The sequence below is a fragment of the Myodes glareolus genome, chromosome 2 (assembly GCF_982192425.1).
Source record: "Myodes glareolus chromosome 2, mMyoGla1.1, whole genome shotgun sequence".
Taxonomy (NCBI): Eukaryota; Metazoa; Chordata; class Mammalia; order Rodentia; family Cricetidae; genus Myodes; species Myodes glareolus.
The window spans coordinates 52,657,684-52,681,229 of NC_142027.1; the positions used below are offsets into that span (position 1 = coordinate 52,657,684).

At 38.7% G+C, this 23,546-nt stretch overlaps 1 protein-coding gene across 5 annotated transcripts in view; it reads left to right on the forward strand.

The window, feature by feature from the left end:
* The window catches only part of Slc9c1 (solute carrier family 9 member C1), an 88,180-nt gene that overhangs the window by 17,233 nt on the left and 47,401 nt on the right, over positions 1-23,546 (forward strand). For 4 of the 5 annotated variants that reach the window (XM_087900445.1, XM_087900428.1, XM_087900432.1 and 1 more), the window contains 8 exons: positions 2,001-2,100; positions 3,248-3,391; positions 6,922-7,096; positions 9,321-9,402; positions 9,908-10,074; positions 11,138-11,263; positions 19,232-19,329; positions 22,692-22,811. In XM_087900445.1, coding sequence (XP_087756571.1) covers positions 2,001-2,100; positions 3,248-3,391; positions 6,922-7,096; positions 9,321-9,402; positions 9,908-10,074; positions 11,138-11,263; positions 19,232-19,329; positions 22,692-22,811 — 1,012 coding nt within the window. The remainder of the gene's footprint in view (positions 1-2,000; positions 2,101-3,247; positions 3,392-6,921; positions 7,097-9,320; positions 9,403-9,907; positions 10,075-11,137; positions 11,264-19,231; positions 19,330-22,691; positions 22,812-23,546) is intronic. The other variant, XM_087900436.1, reaches the window with a different exon arrangement.

Consider the following 23,546-nt stretch of genomic DNA (forward strand, 5'->3'; position numbering starts at 1 on the left):
TTAAGCAAAGAAAATTCCCTAATAGACAAATATCAGAGCATTTAATAAGTCTGTAAAAGTTAAAATGCAGCCCTTGAAACACAAGAACATAAAGCAAATGAAATAGACAGAGTGGACCAGAACTGAGTCAAATGTGTTTGTATATGGAACTTCAGTAAAAGTAGTATGTCCAGAATGCTTCTTAACTTTAAGAATAAATATTTTAATGTGTACTAGATCAGAGGGGAGCCTATCATAGACTCACACTGCTGTGCAATCCCACTGCAGAGCTGTTATTGTATGACTGTGGGTATTCAGGATGGATTACAAAATGGGAGTTCTCTAAGTTTTTTACTCCTGAAAAGGATTCTGACTCAATTATTTAAAATCTCCAACTCTACAAAACTTCTTTGTAAACTCAAACATGTTGAGCCTTGTTGAAATGTCCAGCATTTGTTTCCTTGCTACCGCCTCTGTCTTTGCTCAAAGCTCAATCACTTCTGGGAAACCCAAAATAAAATCATATCAAGTGGCTCATGAGTTTTTTTCAGTTCTGATGCCTCCTTCTGTTTTCCCATATCCTCATCTTTCCAGTTTCTTTTTTGCTGTTTGTCTTCAATGTAAAAATTCAGCAAGTATATATGGATGCTTGTGGCTATTTCTTGGTCCTCATCCCATAGCCAAAAAGTTAACTAAGAATTTCTTTCCAGACAAATATGATATTCTCCCTAAGAGAAATTCCAGTCAAAAGTTCATTTTCTTCTTTTATTTTGGTGACTGCTCTTATTGTTTTGCCTTGGGTTTTGATTTTGAAGCAGGAGCTCACTATATAAACCTAGCTGTCTTGGAACAAGCTTTACAGACCATCCTGGCTTTAAACTCATAGAGATGCCCCTGTCCCTGTCCCCGCTCCAGCCTCTGTCTATGCCTGCTGTAGGATAAACCTTCTGTATACTGTGATTATATGTTGCTCTCATTGGTTGATAATAAAGGCTTCTTTGATCTATAGCAAGGCAGAATATATCTAGGCAAGAAAGCCGAACTGAATACAGGGAAAATGAAGGGCAGAGTGGAGAGAGATGCCAGCCAGCTACCCAAGAAACAATATGTCTGCAGACCAGTAAAAACCACAGATTACACTTAGATAAATAGAAATGGACTAATTTAAATGTAGGAGCTAGTTGGTAATAAGCCTGAACTATAGGCCAAAAGTTCTGTAATTAATGTTAAGTCTCTGAGTGATTATGTAGAAGCAACAGAAGGACCAGGCGGGGCAGAGAAATCTTTGTTTACATCTGCCTCTGTTTCTGTCTACAAGTGCTGGGATTACATGTTTGCAGCACTTACCTGGCTTCCAAAATTTTCTTTACAATTATATTTACAGCCTTAGAAGTGGGATTATTAGCTTTCTCTTTGTGCTATACCACATAATTGAGGGTTTTACAAGTATATGACCTACGTTACAAAAATTCATCAACAGTTTTCTATGCTTTTTCAATTCTTCTATACTAAATGCACCAATTTTTTTTTAAAAAAAAAAGATTAAACAGGAAGAAATTCATGTTGTGGCTTTTTTTGTCCCCGATTTCTGAGTTCTACTACAAAACACAGGGTTTTTTTAGTGTCTTCCAAGCAGATGGTGCATGAAGGGGGTTGATCCTTACAGAATTTGCCAGGTCATTTCCAATGCACCCATCCAGAGTTCCTCTGAAACAGCAGATCTGCTGAGGATGCTTAGCCTCACTGGGTTGGATGAAGAGACTTTTTTAACTGCAGATGATATGAAGCCAAAGTATTATACACTATTATAGACATGTGCATCTCATGTTTTACTCCTCAATATGATGTATATCTGGGGGCAGATTAAAATATGGTCGGCAGAAACAACTTGTAATGTTTTCTAGGTGAAATCTAATGGGATAACATCTGTGTAAAGTCACACTCTTTGACATTTTCATACACAGTAGAGATCACACTGCTGCTGAAGTTGATCCTTTTGTTGTTGTTCATTCTAAACACAGGTGAGATCATTGGATTGTCTGGAATATTTACTGTGACCACCATGGGACTTTTTCTAAATTCTACAAGTTTTAAACCAGGAGTTGAAGCATTTCTCCTTGAGTGAGTAGCTATTCTTTTTTTTTTTTACTTTGTTTTATACACTGGAAGCTATGATATTACAACAGCTATTAGAGCTACATGGCATGATATATACTATTCCACTAATTTCTCTGTAACATAAACAGATCACCTAATCTTGCATCTGCATTGATTCTATATCTCTTTTAGTGAAGACTTCATTGGGGTATCCCTCTGACTCTGGTCGCCATCCTTCTAACATCACTCCTAATGATGTTGATGAACATAAGTTCTTCTGGTTTTCAGTTTCCAAGCCTTCTACCCTCCTATGAGTAGGGCTGCAGTCTTGCCCAAGCCACTCACTTCCACAGACATATAAAGAACAATTGTATAATCTCAGTTCAATGCCAGAAATCTATTTAAAAGACAACATTCACAAGGCCCTATTCTTAAAGATGGTAGAAATCTAAGGTAATGGTGATTCAGCCTATTGCTTATTTCATCAACCTAGAGAAGGTCCACTCTATGCTCTGAGAGAGAAAGTATCTCCACTTCCCATAATTTTTCTAATTCTCTCAGGTCCTCCATTTCTCACAACTCTGCAACCCCTTGGTCAAACCACCGATCCTGCCGTCCTTAACTGACTCACCCATCTTGTTATTTCCTCCACCCCCTCCTCCTCTAGGTCCTTTTGTAACCACTGTGTGGATTTTTCCCCCTTAACATATGAACTGAGGTGTTTCATGGCAAACCTGTGATCTTTGTCCCCTGCCACTTCTGTGCTAATGTCACTTTCACCGCCACTGCTTGATTCTGTCACTTAGCATTTCAGTGTCAGTGTGTGATTTTAGGTCCTTTTTACTCTCAGTGTTTTAGTTCTGTGAACAGGGGTTTCTGGATGTTTAGTCCCTGTGTTATGCTATGTTGCAGATGATTGTACACTATTTCTTTCCGACTCAGCAGAAAAAAAAGCAAGTTACTAATTGACACAAATAAATTAATTTAATTGCTTTAAAATTACCTGTTTGCCTTGATTGGTTTGCCTTTCTTCATAGTTCAGTGTTAATCCTTGTTGAGTGCTGATATATGCCATGTTCTTCTTCATTTTACTGACAATTACACAGTGTCTCATATAAGTAATGAACATATTAGTTACTATAACTGTATTTTATTCTTCTCAAAACTGCAGATTCTGGAATTGTCTGTCCTTCGTTAGTTTTCTTATGGTGTTTACTTTCATTGGACTTCTAATCCCTGCACAGACATATTTATATATATCATTTTCTGATGTATATTATTCATTAAATATCTACTTCACACTGATTGTTTTAAGGTAAGGATACCATCTGAACTTTGTTTGTAGTAATTTATCTGAAGATTTAACTAGTTAGCTCTAACTTCTCCAATAAACCTTGGCACAGTGATGCCCAGGAGTTATTGACAGATTTTCCATGAATTTTAGAGCAATGCCAACACTTTGTAAACTTTCTGGAGATTAAAAAAAACAAACAAAAACAACGCTGTATAAAATACTATGATTGCTAAGAGGTAAATACTATTAATATTCCGCATGTTTCATTCTCTATTTTCTATCTTTGTTCAAGATTTCTACCTAACACTAGAAATTGTATCTTAGGGTTTAGCGCAATATTATCTTATCATTTCTTTGAATTCTAAATTAAATTGGAATCAGCTCTTTAAGAAATCAGGATTCTCAACAGAAGTATCTCAAATGGCTAAGAAACACTTAAAGAATTGTTCAATATCCTTATCTATCAGGGAAATACAAATCAAAATGGCTCTGAGATACCATCTTACACCTGTCAGAATGACTAAGACATTTGTCATCATGGCAATTGTCATCAGAGAACCTTCATCCAGTAACTAACGGAAGCAGATACAGAGATCCACAGCCAAGCAATGGGCTGAGCTCAGGGAGTCCAATTGAAGAGAGGGAGGCTGTCCAAGCAAGGAGAGTCAAGGTCATGAAGGGGAAACTCACAGAGATGGCTGATTCAAGCTCAAGGGAGCTCAGGGACTCTAAGCCAGCAGCTAGGGGGCCTGCATGGGACCAGCCTAGACCCTCTGCATGACAGCTAGTTGTGTAGGTTCACTATTTGTAGGGCTCTTAGCAATGGGATCAGGACCTGTCCCTGTGGCATGAGTTGGCATTTTGGAATCTACTCCCCATGCTGAGATGCCTTGCCCAGGCTTGATGCAGGGGGAGGAGTTTGGCCCTGCCTCAACTTGATATTCTATGCTGAGTTGGCCCTCATGGGAGGCCTGCCCCTTTCTGAATGGAGGAGGAGTAGATGCAGGGCAGTGTAGATGGGAGGTGGGGGAGGAAACAGGAAGAAAGGAGGAAGGGGAAACTGCAGTTGGCATGTAAAATTAAATGGAAAAAAACGTGAAAAAAAAAGAGTTAACATAAGAACTTCTTTAAGAACTAATGATCATGTTAGAATTTAACATTGTGCTAAGTTTTCCTTTAAGCTGAAAAATGAAGTTTATATTTATCTAAAATTGAGTGCCAAGCCTGATTTAACAAAAGTTGATGTTCATGAATGTATGTATAATTATCCTTGAAAGCATGATACTCAACTTCATGTGGAAAAACAAAAAACCCAGGATAGCCAAAACAATCCCGTACAATAAAGGAACTTCCAGGAGCATCATCATCTTTGACATCAAGCTCTATTGCTGAAGCTACAGTAATGAAAATAACTTGGTATTGGCATAAAAACAGAGAGGTTGATCAATTGAATTGAATTGAAGACCGGGATATTAATCCACACACCTATGAACTCCTGATATTTGACAAAAAAAATCAAAAAATATAAAATGGAAAAGAGAAAGCATATTTAACAAGTGGTGCTGGAATAACTGAATATCATCACATAGAAGAATGAAAATAGACCCATATCTAGCACCATGCACAAAACTCAAGTCCAAATGGATCAAAGACCTCAACAAAAAAAACAACCATACCGAACCTCATAGATGAGATAGTGGGAAGTACACTTGAACACATGGGCACAGGATACTACTTCCTAAATATAACTCTTATGATGCAGACACTGAGAGAAACAATAATTGAGACCTCTTGAAACTGAAAAGCTTCCATAAAGTAAAAGACAGTCAACAAGACAAAATGACAGTCTACAGAATGGGAAAAGATCTTCACCAACCCCATATTAGACAGAGGATTGATCTCCAAAATATACAAAGAACTCAAGAAATTGGTCATCAAAAGAAATAATACAATAAAAAAATGGAATACAGACCTAAACAGAGAACTCTCAACAGAAAAATTATAATGGCTGAAAGATACTTAAGGAAATGTTCAACATCCTTAGTCATCAGAGAAATGCAAATCAAAACAACTCTGAGATTCCATCTTACACCTGTAAGAATGACCAAGATCAAAAACACTGATGACAACTTATGCTGGAGTGGATGTGGGGTTTAGGGAACACTCCTGCATTGCTGGTGAGAGTGTAACTTGGTATAGCCCCTTTGGATATCAATATGGAGATTTCTCAGAAAATTCGGAAACAACCTACCTCAAGATCCAGCAATAACACTTTTAGGTATATATCCAAAGGATGTTCAATCATACCACTAGGACATGTGCTCAACTATATTCATAGCAACATTGTTTGTCACAGCCAGAACCTGAAATCAACCTAAATGCCCCTTGACCAAAAAATGAATAAGGAAAATGTGGTACATTTACACAATGGAGTATTACACAGCAGAAAAAAAAACAATGGCATCTTGAAATTTGCAGGCAGATGAATGGAGCTAGAAAACATCATACTGAGTAAGGTAACCCAGAATCCAGAAAGACAAATATCATGTGTACTCACTCATAAGTGGTTCTTAAACATAAAGCAAAGAAAACCGGCCTACAAATCACAGTCTCAGAGAATGGATCTAATCTACATGGGAAGTAGAAAAAGACAAGATCTCCTGAGTAAATTGGGAGTTGGGGACCATGGGAGGGGATTGAAAAGGAGGGGAGAGAAAGGGAGGAGAAATATAATAAAATCAATAAAATCAATAAAATAAAATATTGTGCTAAGCTTTCTTTTAACCTGAAAAATGAAGTTTATATTTATCTAAGATTGACTTCTTATGCCAAGCTTGATTTAACAAAAGTTGATATTCATGAATATGTATATAATTGTCCATGCTGAAATATAGATTTATTGAAGAAAAAAAGAAATCAGAATGAAAACTTACCTATAAATGTCTTCCTTTTCCCCTTGATAATTTCTTCAGTCCCTTTTTCCAGTCCTACGAGAAAGGAGAGTCCACATCACATGGGGCTATACACTAAGAAAATCGGCCTCAACTGCAATCTCACAGCTACGTGTCCCTCAAATAACTAACATTCGGCTTCCATCTAAGACAATTAGTTAAACTGTTGACATCAACCCACTAATTTCAAATATTTGTTCAAATTATCATATAAAATCGGTGTGACAGTTGGAGTGGGATGGGGAATAGGGAAGAACTGTGGACAATACAGACACATTGAGCAAGAAGAAAATCTGTAAGGAAAACGCATTTCCCATCATCTTCTGTTTACCCTTCTTATTGAGGCCTTATAACATGTCTAACCTTTGCCTTCCACGTGTGAAAGCAGCCCCCCATGCATAATGCAAAGTTACCATACCACTGAGCAGTGCAGAGAAATAACAAGAACACGTCATTCTCTCTGTGAGTGTCTCTGTGACACATGGCTCCCTTTGGAGCCCTGATAATAGTGTATGAAAGATGGCTCATTGGGGATACTACGATTAAGCAGCAAGACATTTCTACTACAAAGATAACTCTAAAACGTGCTTTGTCTTCCAGACTCCTGGTCTTTCTGCTAATGAGCCCCATTTTGTCTCGACTTGGTCACGGGTTCAGCTGGCGCTGGGCATTCATCATGGTCTGGAGTGAAATGAAAGGAACACCGAACATAAACATGGCCCTCCTGCTCGCTTACTCGGACGTCTCTGTTGGCTCAGAGAGGGAAAAATCTCAAGTAAAGAAAGCTGCACTTTCCTGTTTGACTATTTGATGAGAGTGTCGTTCAGTATTGAATGTGATTTTGTAGTACATCCCACGTGGCTTCCCTAGAGAAAGGGTTCTTGTTTTGTGGTTTGCTCATTCCGAGAAAGTTGTGGACTAGCCTACAAAAGACAAGGGCCTGAATGAGGATTCTGGCCAAGAACCTGCGAGACCAGGGCGGAAAATCCAATAATTTTCATCTGCCTTACAGTGTAGAGACACCCAGCCTTATTCATGGGTCTAAGGGGTTTCAGAGGAAGAGGAATTAAAAACTGTAAGTCATTTTAAACAGCAGCTGTTGCAGGACATCCACTCTGCAGTTTTTCTTTACTTATTCTAGAATCCACTCATTCAAAGAGGGTTCTTGCTGAGTGTTGGCTCTATTTTCTTATATCACTCCATAAAATTACATTTAATAATATAGGAAACATTGGATTTGTCTAAGTAGTGTCTACTGCAGTCAGGGTCAGTCTCCAGCAGTGCAGGGCTTTGAAAGGAATCCATGGAGTCTGCGTAAGCTAAGATTTTCTTTCTGAGAGGGTTTAGGGAAAAAGACACTCACACTCCATTGATGGCTTTTTTCTTGATTTTCTTGTCTTTCTATGTTCTTTTTTCTATTGTATACTTTTTTCTACAACTTATATACTTCAACAAAGATTTTTTAGGCAATTAGGCATTACAATGTGATTATATTCTATTTTTAAGTGAATGATTATAATGAACACCTATAAAAACATGTTTTTAATTTTTCTTACATGATTAAACATATTACAGGTGAAAAGTAAATTAACTCAAGAACCCATATACATTCACACCCAAACAGCTCGGTGTAGACTAAGTGTGTGGGCAGCAAGGCATTCTCAGTCATCATGTCTTTTACTGGCAGGATGCATTTTACAGTTACAAAGAAAAGGTTAATTACTTTATTATTTATCTTGAAAGGTAATCATAAAAGGAATCTTAAAGGAACTACCAATCTAAACTTTTATATATGGAAAAGAATCAGTCAGTTCCACTTCAGATCTTTAGGGTACATTAAAGAAACTCAAAATATAAAACTCATTAATAACTTTTTATATCAGGAGACTGAGGGCAGAAATGGGCATAGGAAATTAATCATCACCTTTGGTTCTCAACCAGTCCTAGCAAGAAAAGTACATTAGCCGATGATAATTGGGTTGTTTCATTCTTGTTCCCTGACCTTAAAGAGTCCCACATTCAACTATGTGCCTTTTGAAAACTCCAGATTGTCTTCTTGGGCTTTTCACCCCAAAGCTATTTAACCAAAACATCTTAGTCTAACTTTGTTGATTTCAAAGCTATGTTTCAGTTGTGATGACTTCTGAACTCCAAACTCCATGAGCATATCTCCTAACATTAAGGTCAAAATAATTTAAACTAGCTGGGCTAAGGGACTCAATTGTTATTATTAATTTTCAATGAATTGAGCTACAATCTATGCAGTAGATTAGGTAAGTTAGGTAAAACTTACAGACCCTGGCTGTGTGGCATTTCCTTGTATTTATTTTTATTCATCAAAACTGTGTATAAGACATCTTTATTATTATCAATTAGTACAGTTTGAGGGAGATTCATCTTCTTGACAATCCACAGATAAAAATGCTCAGTAGAATGGGATGTTTTCAAGAGATAAACACACTCTATTACAAGCAGTGGAGATCTCACATCTACTCACACCAGATTAGATACCAGAGGAATATTGCAGTAACAAATATGTAAAATCACAGCAGAAGGCAAAGACATTCTGGGTTCTGTAGTCCTGTGGCCTTGCCTAAATGAAATTGACCCTCCTGGTGGGCTGACACCTTGGGCTTCCTTTGCCACTTGCTGCTCCTCTGAGATGGCCACCAGCAGAGTCCTAACAGACATGGTAGAATATTTCTCCCTTTACTGCATCTTAAAGTGAGATTATTACAAAGAACCTTGCAGGTCTCAAGAGGGAAGCCAGAGTCCTGACCCTGTTTTTGTTTGTTTGATTTTTTCTGAAAAGATGGCTGGAGATGCATGTGTGTAAGAGTACAGTGAGGCCCCAGATCACTTTTTCCAAGGCTGACATCCAGCTTTTTCACTTACTACAACCATCTGTTAGCATATAACAACCTAGTTCAATTTATCATACAGAATATATTGCAATAAATAATCCTGAATACTTATTTAATTTATTTTTTCAATTCTAGATATTATTTCATGGAGTGTCAGTATGCTTAATTACCCTGGTTATCAATAGATTTATTTTGCCAATGGCAGTTACTAAACTAGGTAAGCTCTACTGTTTACTATGGTGAGAAAAGAAAAAATTATTCCAAATATTATAAGAAGCACTAATAAGAAGATATCCATCTAAATACAAGTCAGTATTTTCTAACTGAATCACTGTATAGAAATGTATAAATTATTCAGGCTAATAAAGTTATTTTAGGTGATTAGTTATGTTAACCTTACATAGTTAAAGAGCAGTGTAAGTTTATCCAATTATTCAGCAAACTTTTTAATAGGAATGCTCTAGATGCTAGACACTATTGTAAGAATTATTATGTTCTGATGACAAAATACAGGTGAGGAAGTGATTGAAGAAGGCATCTCAATATCAACATGCGGCCTTCACATACAACTACACAAACCAGACAAGTATACCTGCAAGTAGGCGCACACTACACTTGCATAAGTGATGAATGAGGATAAGTAAAGAACAAAAGGAAATTTTATAATTTATATCAAAGTTACGTCCTTCTCCTGTTTGTAAAATCTATTCTTTGTCCCTAAGGTCTTCGTGATGTAACATCAACAAAACATAAATCGGTTTATTATACATTCCAACACTTTCAAGAGCTAACCAAGTCTACAGCCATGGCACTCAAATTTGACAAAGATCTTGCTAATGCTGACTGGAACATGGTTGAGAAGGCAATTATACTTCAAAATCCATATGCAGTAAGCATACAATAGCTCTCTATTCCACTAGAGTAAATATGATTGCCATTAAATGTAAATCAAGTTGTAAGTATTAATTCAAATTCAAAATGTTCATAATATTAATTTATTGGAAAGTATATTGGTCAGTCCTTATTTTCTACAATAGTACGGAAATATCTGAAGACTATTTATGGTTATTGTGTAACAAAGCAGAAGCCCCAACGCAAAGCAGCCCACAAAAGCCTTGAATTGCAGTCTTCCTGCCTTAGTCTCCCCAGTACAATAGTTCTCAACCTGCGGGTCATTGACCCCTTTGGGGTTACACAACCATTTCACGGGGGCTGCCTAAGGCCATTAGAAAACACAGATCTCTAGCTTATGATTCAGAACAGTAGCAAACTTACAGTTATGAAATAGCAGTGAAAATAATTTTATGGTTGGGGTCACCATATCATGAGGAGCTATCTTAAAGGGTCACGGCACCAGGAAAGTTGAGAACCACTGCCCAGTAGCTGGAATTAGAGGCCTGTGTCTGTAGGTCTGTTCTGTCAGCTTGAGCAAATGATTTTCTCCAAACTTCAGTTTACTTCATAGGCAAATTTTCTATATTCATATCTCTTAAACTCATGATCACTTTTTTCTGCCCTAAACGATTCATTTAGACCAGTGGACATCAAACTCTAAGGGCAGCAGACCTAGGGATTGCTACCTAGCTCCCCCAGTTCTGATGCAGTGGGGGATGAGAGCAGGTGTGTTTCCAAGTGATGCTGAGGCTGTCAGGGAACCATAAAGGACCCCTAAGTCAAAGTGTGACTGTATATGTGATAGCTTTTATAAGCTCTCGAATTCCACAGAGAGGAAAAGTGCAACTCCTTCCCTGCCACCTGTCAATTATTTTATCTCCTAGAACTGAATCAATATTGAGGACACTTGAGCAAATGTGGAGCACTAAGATATTTTTATATATTGATCAGATTTTCTGTCATTTCCCAAAAGAATCTAATGTGAGATTGTAGACGTTTCTGCTAAACAATACATTGATATTCATGTACGGGCTTTGTTTTTTCATTTGTTTTATTAGTTGAACCAAGAAGAAACAACAGAGCATCAGATGGTGAAGTGTCCCCACTGTAACAAGGAAATAGATGAGACCCTCAACACTGAAGCGATGGAGCTGGCCAGCAGGCGTCTCTTGTCAGCACAGATAGTTAGTTCTCTACTAAACTCCTTTAAAACTACTGGGGATCCAAAACTGGACTGGACAGTTTTTCCCTTGCTCAATATATTTTGATTATGTCTACCCATGAATGCTACACGACATCCACCAATGTCTTGGTGAATTTAGAGAGAAACAAGAGAGAAGAGTGAAAGAGACAGTGGGAGAGTGAGGAAAATGGAAGAAGAAAGAAAGGAGGGAAGGAGGGAGGGAGGGAGGGAGGAAGAAAGGAAGGGAAGGAAAGACATTCAAAATAGATTAAGTAAAGGTTATTTAATCTGAGAGTTTCAGAGATGCAAACGGCAGCCTTCAGCTGTGTTTGAAATAGCTGGCTCTAAGGCCCTGTCCTCTAGGATTTCTGCCCAGTTATTTTCCAAAGATTTCTACCATATCTTCTAGTAAAGGCAGATAGAGGCTGTTGGCTATTCATGCCAACTCAAGTTGGCAGACACTCCCTTTGTAAACGCCGCATAACTTCGTAAAGGTTGTAAACCTTCAAAGCAGGTAAGTGGCCAGGTCCCCACCTGAGGAGCTCCAGTGGCCAGGCGCCTCGCCCAGACTTCCCTAAGGGTCCTAACAGCTGTTTCCTAAAGGTGATAACCACCATTCCCAGTCCCAAATTGTGCCAGAGGTCAGGCCCTACCCTACCAAAAAAAAAAAAAATTCCACCTATCCCTGATCTGGCTCCAAGGTCAAACCACATAAACCCTCCAATCCCAGGCCACCCTGGAAAGTGACCCCGCCCCCGACACACAAGAAAAGCCATATAAATCTCATGTTCTGCCCAGTTCTCTGCTGCTCCTCACCTTTGCAAGGCAGCCACCCTCCTGGGTATTTCTCTCCCAATAAATCTCTCTTGTGTGAGGTTTGCAAGGTGTGACATTGTGGTCACACCAAGGTCGTTCCTCGGCTCTGGGCTGCCAAGATACCTTCCCATCTGGGTGGTAACACTTACAGAGACTACTGTGTTGTCACTCAAAATCTCAGCTAAAATTAGGGCAGTTCTGTAGTGCAGCAGTGAACAGGACTCGGGGCAGTTGCTTCCAACTTTCTGTCCAGGTCAGAATCCTGACCACAGGCACAGGGGAAGGGTTTTTTGGTTTTTGTTGTTGCTGCTGCCGTTGTTGTTTTGCTAGCTCTTCCATCTCTTTGAAAGCTGATGATCCAGGGACTTATGAACCCTGGTAAATGGAGAAAAGTCAGTCGCCAGGGTATTGCCTTGGAATTATGTCTGAGTTGCTTCTAAAGGAAAGACAGGGAAGTGACCTTTCTTGAAGGCAAGCCAGCAGAGAGAGTGAAATGCAGGGTCAGAAGGAAATGAACAGGATAGACAGCAAACAAACCACCCACGGCTTCAAAGTAGAGGATTTAGAAATAAGAGAGATAGGGCTGGTGCTGGCCTAACTCTGGGTGATCAGGCCCACCCTGTTTGACTTGTTTTAACTCTGGTGACTGACTGTTCCCTTTGATTAGGGAATCAGAAAGGGCGTTTGAGTTCATCTCTCACTCTGAAGAAGAATGTGATGGCATACGGGAAACTGCACGCCATGGATTGTTACAGGGCCCATGAAATAGAGGCCAGTTTTCTGTTTCTTCTGTAAAAGTTCCCAGATTGAAACATTTTAGTGTTACAGAAAAAGTTGTGGGAAAACCAGCCACTAGTGCAGCTGTTTAATCTATGTCTATCTGAATATGCCACTCATGCTAGAGACTATCTTAAAATCAGGACAGCTGACTATTTCCAACCTACTTCTCCAAACGTTTGGCTCAGCCTTCCCTGTTGCATGAAGAGCTGACACCCACTCCTCACTTAAATCAGCAGCATCCTGAAACTGCTTCCTGAAAGCCCAAACCTCAGCATCCGCCGCAGCATTCTTGCCGCATGTCTCCTTGATGCATGGCCTGCTCACATACAGGCAGACACACTTGATCTTGTTCATTGCTCACTTTGCAGCGTGGCTCAGCTTCTCCAAGCAATGTGCTTACCACACAACTTCTGCAATCCGTCTTCCGTCCCACAGCTGCCACCTCCACCTGTTTCTGTCCCATTCCTATTGCCACACATACTTCATGCGAGCACACACATACACACATTACTTTCCCAGAGTTAAAAAAAGACTGCATACTATTTGATTCACTGGTAACTTTTTTTGCATTGTATTATTAAATTTAACTTTAAAATTTTTTATTGAAAATAGATTTGTTTCATACAACGTATTCTTATTACAATTTCCCCCCCCCCACAAATCCCCCGAGATCCCACTTTCCCATCCACCCAAATCTATACCTCTCTTTTCTCTAGCTCATTAGAAAACCAGTAGTCATATAACAATAATAATAATGATGATGATAAATGATCTAAGTTAAGATAAAAACAGAAATAGGACAAAACAAACAGAAAGAAAGATCCAAAGAAAAACATACATAGATGTAGACACACACACATAAACAGAGAGAGAGAGAGAGATCCCAGAAAAGCACAAAACTGGAAACCATAATGTACAAACAGAAGGTTTGTAAGGTTAAAAACAAGCAATAGCACATAGAAAGCATTAGAGGAGAAAATATCTCTTGAAATACCATTGAGTCCATTTTGTACTGGCTGTCTACTTCCGGGTGTATGGTGAGCCCTTCACTTTTGTTTACCCGGTGAGGCTCTTTCTCTGTTGGAGAAAACTAGTTTTTGCTTTTTTGAGAGGTTATTAATTGGAGATAGCTTCTGAATTAGGGATGGGGGCTTGAGTCCATTTCACCTCTTGTTGCTGGGACCCCATCTGGCTTAGGCTTTCACAGGCCCTGTGCATGCTGCCGCCCTCTCTGTGAGTGCATGCATGCATTGGTCCCGCTGAGTCTAGAAGGCCTTGTTTCCTTGGTGTCCTCCATCCCTATTGGCTCTTGCAGTCCCTCCGTCTTTTCTTCCACAGTCCCCTGAAACCTAAAACAAGGGATTTAATGGAGATATTCCATTTATATCAGAATGTCCCAAGGTCTTTCACTCTCTGTTCTTTGTATCACTTGTGGGTTTCTGCATTTGTTCCCATCTGCTGCAGGAAGAAGCTTCTCTGAGGAGACCTGAGCAAGACACTGATCTGTGACTGTAAAATAATGTTGTCAGGAGTTATTTTGTGGGACTGTTCCTTTAGCACAGTGATTCTCAACCTCCAATCCCTTTGGAGGGTCAAAGATCCTTTAACAGGGGTAGACTATCAGATACACTGAATAGCGTGTATGTTGAGGACTGGCCTCAACAAAAATACTTCTTACCAGTGTAGGGGCATGGGAATTATAGAAATATAAGCAAAGAATATGAATATACACATAAAAATACACACATAAAAATATACACATAAAAATAATAAGACATAAAACATAGAAAGTATCGGGAGGGCATTCCAGTGACTGAAGTCCTGAAATTTGCCCGCATTTATTTTTCCACAACTTTTTTACCCAATGTAAACTGGGGGAGAAGGTAACAAAGACTTTATTAACATGATACAAAGAATAACTCACACAGTCAATGGCTTTATCACTCTGAGACATCAAATCCTTAGCATTCTGTCATCTAAGGTAGCTCAGGTCCTCTAGGTCACATATGCTGAAGACTGCCCTTCCCAAGGTGACCTCATAGTTACAGCAGAAGGATGAGAAGTACATTTGCATATCCTGACCACCTGTCAGGATGGCACTGAGCTATCTTAATTTCAAAAGAGCCAGGCAACTACCTCCTGAATTAGGAGGTATAATTATGCCTGTCAGTCTCCAAACTCTCTGACCAGCAGACAAGGTGGAAATGGGCCTGCATTTTTTGGCCTCCACACATATATTTACATTATAATTCATAACAGTAGCAAGATTATAGTAATGAAGTAGCAATGAAAATAGTTTTATGATCGGGGTTCACCACAATATGAGAAACTGTATTAAAGAGTTTCAGCATTAGAAAGGTTGAGAAACATTGTTTTAGCAGAACAATAGTATTTGGTTTTCCTCTAGGCTATTGGTCTACCTAGGCTCAGATTCTCGGCCCACCAAACAGTGTCAGAAATGGGCTCCTTCTCACGGTGTGGGCCTTAAAACCTACCAGTGATTGGTTACTCCCATTAGCTTTGGTCCACTGTTGCCCCAGCCTCCCTTGCAGGCAGGTCACCACTTGTAGACCACGGAGTTTTCAGCTGGGTTGGTGAGTTGGTGGTTAGCTCTCTAGTGCCTCTAGTGGTATGCAGAGTACCTTGTATGACCATGAACACTAGTCAGTAAAGATGAAGAAAGGCTCTATGTAGGAGCCGGCTCAGCTTCTCTGTGTTCACTGAGTTATGTAAGCGTTTGTTAGGTATAAGATTTTACCACGACTTTGTGCAGAGCAACCAATAGTCTTGGCAATTGGGTGGGCTGTTTAGAACCTCTTTAACCAACAACTCAATTAAATGTAACACATTCCCAGCACTTTGGGTTTCTTTTGGAGGCAAATGATTTCTAGTTGGGACTCCTCTGCTATTTGGTGATTCTATTTAGATTTCTTTCACATAAGTATGTATTTTAAGAAACTTCTACTGTATTAAGTTTCCATACAACCCCTCAAATAACCCTTAGTTTTAGCTGCGTCTCCCTCCTTCCCTCCCTCATTCCTCTGCCTCCCCATTTCATCCTCCCATTCCATTGCCCACCCTCTCTCCCATCCCCATTGATCTATAGCTATCTAGGGAGAATTTCTCTAGGAAGGGACATAGAATAAATTGTAGTTTTTAATAAGAGTTCATTTTCCTTCCCATGTAAATCTAGTAAAGTAGCAAAATCCCGACAACTATGATTTATTAATACATCTAATAATGTATGTCTAATACTGAACAACATAAGATGAGGTGCATAGTTAGAACCCAATATTTGTTCACTTAAACCTCTCCGAGCAATGTCTGTATTTTATAAGAAAAAGCAGTCAGGCTATTTGGGCATCTTAAGTCTCTTCATCTCTGACATCTCTCTTGGTTTTTTGCTTTTACTTCCCTGCATACCTTTCCCTGACTTCTTTGCTTCTTTCACATGGAAATGCGCAATGTTTTTGTTCCTTCTGCCTGTTAAACATAATAAAAAGCATATTTAGCCGGGCATGGTGACACATGCCTTTTTCCCAGCACTGTGGAGGCAGAGGCAGAGGCAGATGCAGAGGCAGGCTAATCACTGTGGGTTCCAGGTCAGCCTGGTCTATACAGTGAGATACTGTCTCAAAAGAAACAAACAAAAGCATATGTAACTTCATCATAAACTGTGAGTAATTATTTAGCTACCAATTTCTAATTAAAAGCATTACCATAGTCTAACTTTTAGTAAATATATGTACATATCTTTTCTTTTTTCATTCTTTTTATAATTTTATATTTAAAGAAAAAAATAGCTTATGAGGCCCTGTACCAATGGCTGAGGAAATAAAGATTAATTTAGTTCAGTGTTCTAAAGCAATTTTATTTCCTTCTCATGATTTTCTCTTTAATTTTATATTCTCCCTAACAATAATTTCTTTACTCTTTAAACTGTCACCTTTATATATATATATACCCTCTTAAATACACATTCTTCAAAACATGGCTATTATATTTATCGCTGATATTTTCAACATTTCCAACCAAAAACATCTGTACAATTTATCTCCTAATGATTTAGTAGTTAGCTGTGCTCAAACTTTTGACATTGCAAAATGCCATTACCATCTACAGAGCTCATACTCAAGAATCATGCAATCAAGTTACCAAAAAAAGAAAGAAATCTCTGTGTGTGTATGTGTGTGTGTCTGTCTCTCTCTGTCACACACACACACACACACACACACACACAGACAAACACAGCCCTCCTAATGTTCTAAGTAAATCTATTAGCTTGTGATGGTCACATTCATAGCCAGCAGCAGCGGCACACATCTCAGTGCAGCTACGGAACAAGTATAGCATGATCTGGTAGCTCATGTTTTGATTTAGACAAGCATTTGATAGTTTAATTTCTAGAGTTTTTTTTCAGACCTAAAATACAAGAACTGTACCCAGTTAGTAACATATTTATACCAAGGCAGTAGAGTGTTATATATTTATAACTAATATTCATATCTTTTCCCACTTAGATGTTTGTCAACTTACTTTGATTTCATTGGAGTCTAGCATTTACAAGACCATGGTTTTAAGTCACTTCAAGATTTTTTTATTGATTTCAAGAAAACACAGCATTTCAGAACCCCAAAACAAATACAGATGACTCCACTAAAAGTCTTCTTTAATCACTCTTGTGGGTGACTCAGAGCTTAACATGGTTACTCTTTATTTTCCCCATGTGATCAAGAGGGGACTTAAGATGACTGCATGACCACTGCAATTCTTTCTGTTTATCTCAACATGGGATTTCTACAATCAACAGCCCCTGTACCTTCTTCATTTCTCCCCTCAAATATTTGATTACTGCTGTTTCATCCCTGATTTTTGATATTGGGCTTCTGTGCTGTGCTTTCTTAAACAAGAAATCTTGTTTTTTTTCAAGGCAGATTCAATCTCCTCAGTTCGCTCCACATGGATGCAGCCTTCTTCACCTTATCCCTCTTTGCATGTTTATTGTCACGTGGTCATTTTCATCTCTGTAGTCTCTATTCCAACTGGCCTCTTATAATCTCCAAAACTCGATACAGTTGTTCAGATATCAACCAGTTCTGATTAAATGAAAGAATATCTTCTCTACTGTTGTACACAGAAAAGAAAGTATGATGTAACAAGAGAGTCATTCAGAATCCTGGAAGGCAGGCTTCAAATTCAGATAAACTTGGATCTCTAACATTATCCTGAAAAAGGCAACCTTGCATCTGTCAAACACAATGGACTAGACTCTTCACAAAATAAAACAAATATAAACCAATTAATTCAAGAAGAGTTGTTTTGTAGAATAAACTGGGGTTGTTTTTTCTGTTTTGTGAAAATAATCATTTAGAAATTTAGATTTTTTTAGTTTTTAACCACTTTGCTATTAACATTTCTAAGATTTCATGGTGTCCGTATTGTTTTCAGTTTCATCAATTTTTCCCAACAAACTGCTATGTTTAACTTTAAGGCTAATGGTAATATTTTAATTATTTTTTAATGTTCTTTAATGCTGTTTAAAAAAAAGATTGCTGTTTTATTGAAACATCTTTCTTTAATAGCGCTGAGGATGAAGCCCAGGCCCTTGCATGCTGGGCAAGTACTCAGCCATGGAACCCAATTCCCAGCCCCAAGAGCAGTTTTTAAATCCCTCATTCCTACAACTAGTTGATTTATCCTTCTAGTACCCTCCAAGAGGAAAAATGCTGTACTTTCGTCATTGGTTGTGTACAGAGTACTGACTACAGACCCAGGAATCTTCCATCACATTCTACATTCTAGTTTAGTAATGTATCCTATACAGTGATTTTCAACCATGATCGGCTCCCTTCTGTCAGGTACCACTCATTCGGTGATGGCTCGCACAGCCTCAAAGAGTCGCTGAAGCTCAGCAGGTCATCAATAAACAAAGTGAAGGGGTGACTATATCATCTAATAGATAGGAGCCAGCAGAGTTGTGTTGTGGAATATTTGGAAACATAGACTTAAAAAAAAGACTAACCAAGGTCACTTTAATTACTAAATTAAATTCTAATATCCACCAAGAATTTCTCAGTGACACACAATTTGTAGCAACCACAGAGTTATTTTTCATAGAACTCTACTTTTTGAAATCATGGGCAAGGACTAGCAGTTCCAGAGTTTCCTGCAGAAGTGGGTTATTCTACCCAAGGCCCAGATCTACGCTTTGTTGACATAGTGACCCAGATTCTGTAGAAAGATTCTTTCTGCAAGCATGTTAGGTCATTTGGGGAGTTTGACTTCTTTATCATACATTTTTTTTCTATTAAGGAGGTAATAAGTTGTCATTGTGCCCAAAGCATGTAATAATTTGAATCAACACTTCTTTCAGGCAAGCTACCAACGACAGTACAGGAATGAAATTCTGTCCCAGAATGCAGTGCAGTTGTTGGTAGGTGCAGCTGGAAGCTTTGGTGAGAAGAAGGGAGAGTAAGTACGCTGCCAAGAGAGGGCTTGACCCTCAGTCACTGTGTGAAGGAGTTTTCATGCCTATGTGTTGTAACCTCTGTTCATCTGGTATCATATGCACAAACCACTCCCTGCTTTGCACCCCACTCTCCAACTAAATCTCCTCCTTTCCATTTTCCACCCTCGAGTCCTCCAGGCTGGTGTATTTGGCAATAACCTTCTGAAAGAAATAACCATTTTTTTCCTTTGCTTCCCATGTGCAAAGCTAAACTGTAGTGAAGTGTTTTCCTTTTAGCCTCTCTGAACAGAGGCCAAGTATTCCTTAATCTCTCCAAGTGCACCTTCCTGAAGCACAGACAGACCCCACATGTCCTCTGTTAACACAACGCATATATCTTTAATCTGGTACTGATTTCCTTAGATCCACTGTCTAAGGAAAGCTGGTGTGTTGGAGGAGCATGCTCAGGTCGCCCTCAGTAAGGGAATGAAAGGTCTATGGAGTAGGAGAACAATTCAAATGCAGTGCAGTTGCTATGTCTACCCAAAGCTCAGACATGTCTCCCAGATCTGGATCTCCCCCTTAATGTCAAAGAAACTCAAATTCAGCTGAAATGATGCCAAGATCGTTTTCAGAGTTCACTTAAAGATGTACACTTGGCTCATTATCCCACATGAATGGAACACATTTGGTGTCCATACATCCTAAATGTGATGTACCATTCACATGTGCTACCCAATATAGTAAAGAGAAAAGCTATATATGAGAAGAGAATTATGATTTATCCATCGCATGCAGCACACACATCTCTAAGGAACACAGATGTTCAATAAATACTCATTATAGTTCAAGCACAGACTTTTCTCCAAGAGCATAAGAGTTTTCATTTCCAGCCAGTCTGTGCAAATCATTATGACACTTTATATATCCAGGAAGAAACATAAAGTATATACTACTTAAAACTTGTGTTCCTAACCATGTATCTAACTATTTCCATGTTTAACACAGAATCCATTTGTTCTCTAAATCCATACCTTTCAAATGCCTGGATAACCTCCATATAATTGAAGGATCTTGGAAGATGTGTCTTCTTGAAATAATGCAATGCCCTCTGTACGGAAGACAGATATACAGAGCACCCCAGAAATTTTTTATTGAATAAAAAAGTCATTGTCACTACATTGTCTGGGAGAGGCAAGGTGACAAAAACAAAGCATCAGAGAGCAAAACACCAACTTGATTTGTTCTTAATCTTTAATCAAGCACTAAGGCAGAAGCAAGCCATGCCCGGAGGACTGAGAGGGAATTGACACAGATGGGGTCATCAGTGGGCACAAGGGAGGGGCACAAATAGACTGGAGGAGATTGTTGGGACATGTGAAAATGTATTCACACATGTGGGACACATATTTAGTAGCAATACATGCCAAATCGCATGCCAGACCCTAAAGACAATATCAGAGTAGTAGCCTCATATTCCCACTGCTAGAGAGCTATTGATCACACTTGTTTTCAGTGTGTGCTTTTTCCCTTGGTGACGTTGAAACTGATTTTGCCATTTCTTTATTGGAGTCATTCAGAAACTCCACAGGTTGGGATTTTCTGGGGTAAGAAAAGCAAGTCTAAAAATAGGAGATGCAGAGGACTTGCAAAGGTACCAGAAGCTATTCATAGGGCCTGTGCGACACCCTGTGAAGTAACTCTGGATACATTCTTTACTCTTGCTGAGTGCCAGACACACTTTAGAACACGTTCAGCGCATTTCCTAGTTTTACCTCACCAAAGTCTAAAAGACATGCTCCTCTTATCTTCATGATGCATTGGAAGGACATGAAGGACAGAAAAGTTTACTAGTTTACTTGAGGCTATTTATCTAACAAGTCGCAGAGCTGGGATTCAGAGCAACGCTATTTCTCCAAATTAGGTGTCAGTGGTGAACATGTTCACATGAAACAGAAATCTAAGTGCCTGAGCTACCTGGTGTGTGGCCTGACATTTGTGGATACTGAATATGTGTCCTATGTGTGTGAGTAAAATTGTCGTATGTCACGACCACCTCCCACATTGTCCCTTCAGGCCCTCTGTGCTCCTTCCTGGTGCCCACTGTTGGTTCCTTTGTGTTCATTTCCTCGCAGTCCTCTGGACGTCTTGTTTTTGCCTTAGTGATTGATGACTTTGTAATTAGCAGTCTGGGAACCACATATTATTAGGATTCATAAGAACCTGTAAATTTCCAGATCTTCTTTAAGATAATAATTCTGTTAAAAAGGTTTGTATGTCCGTTTTGTCGGTGGAGAGTTTCCTATAATTATCTCCATGACAACAGTCATAGAAGTGGAGACTTACATCTTTCAACACATCGATCTACTCGACCCTTAAGGACAGAAATCAGTATTTCTTCACAGATTATCTGTAGTATGTAACAACCATTTTAGACTAGTTCAATAACTATTTATGGCTTAAAGATGAATCGGATTATATATACATTGAAGAATTTCCGGGTAATTGCTTTATAATATTAAATCCTGGAAAACTGAATGGCTTCATCATTTTCAATGAGATCAACATATCTAGAGCAAAAGAATTACATAAATTTCAGGGTGAGAGAAACTAATCAAGAGGAAAAACAAAGTCAGTCTTGGTACTCAGGGTTCCAATATTCTTCAATTAAGCCACATGACATGGTAGGACGCAAAGCCTGGTGAACTTTTCAATAAAGACAATGAAAGAACCTGGTAAAGATAAACTCTATCAAATCAAGAGGGCTTGCTAAGCAAAACCAAGCCACTGCTCACAGACTGGAGCCATTCCAATGTGAAAGTTAAAAGAAAACTATTTTAGCAGCTTCTGGTAAGTGCTGACAACCTGCCTTTTTGTCTCTTATGAGACTGACCTCTCCAAGTTAACGTTTACCTTTTTGTCATTACTTAAAAATTACTTGTCAGGCAAAACCCTTTTGCCTGAAGGGAAGCCTGTGTGGGGTGCAATAGATGTTTTATGTACTGCTCAGCTATCCCCACCCCCCGACATAGCTTATTTTATCTCCATGAACAAGAATGGTAAGTAGATCATGTCTTCATTGCCATAACAGATGAGGGTGTCTAAAATAAAAATCTAGGTGACAAATATTTGAAAGAAGGTTGACTGTTATCCCCTGGACCTTTAGATCTTAGTATATGTATCCCTAATAGTCTGGACTCCTTTCAACTCGTCTCAGAACCTGACAACACGGTTGTATATCTACAAGTCAGGGCTTGGGGCTATGCTGTGAACATCTTCTTAGTCATTATTGCACAAAATAGTCCTCCTGTGTTGTGACAGTGTTGCATTGGATTTATGTCAAAGTATTTAAAACACATTAAATGGTTTCTCTGTATATTTGTAGGTATATGAGTCCTGAGAACTTAAAGAATTATTCTGAAAGCAAAAAACTCCTCTCCTTCCTTAGAAAATTACTACTCAACTGGGTATATAATACTAAAAAAGATAAAGGGGTTCCATCGAGGTGAGCAATCCTAGAATAAGAGATGTGATGATAACTTCCGAAAGTTGGTTCCTTTTCAAATTATAACCAAAATTCTTTACAAACTATTTTGAAGTAGATTAAAATCTAATTCTTTACATACATGCAAATATTATTTAAAAGAAGATATAAGAATAACATTTTGTTTGTATTTTGTAGGCCGGGGTATTTTGTTTTCTTACCATGCTGTGTATGCTAGCTAAACATTCTACTACTGTGCTAAATCTCTATTTAATATTCTCTTATTAGCGTGTTAATTAGACACAATTTTCATACACGTACATATTCTCACTGTTACATTCTTTTTTCACCCCAAACTCTTCTTCCAAACTAGTCAGTCATTTTACTACTTTAATATCTATGTGTGTGTGTGTGTGTATGTGTGTATGTGTGTGTATGTCTGTGTGTGTGTATGTATGTGTGTGTGTATATGTATGTGTGTGTGTATGTATGTGTGTGTGTGTATGTATGTGTGTGTGTGTGTGTGTGTGTGTGTGTGTGTGTGTGTGCCTAAATGAATTTCATTAACGTTGTCTTAGTTAGTGTTTCTGTTGCTGTAATGAAACACCATGACCAAAAGCAACTTGGGGAGGAGATGGTTCATTTCATATTACAGCTTGTAGTTCATCATCTAGAAAGGTCAGGTCGAGAACTCAAGGCTGGAGGCTGGAGGTAGAAACTGATGGAGGCTGTGGGGAAAGCTGTTTACTGACGGCT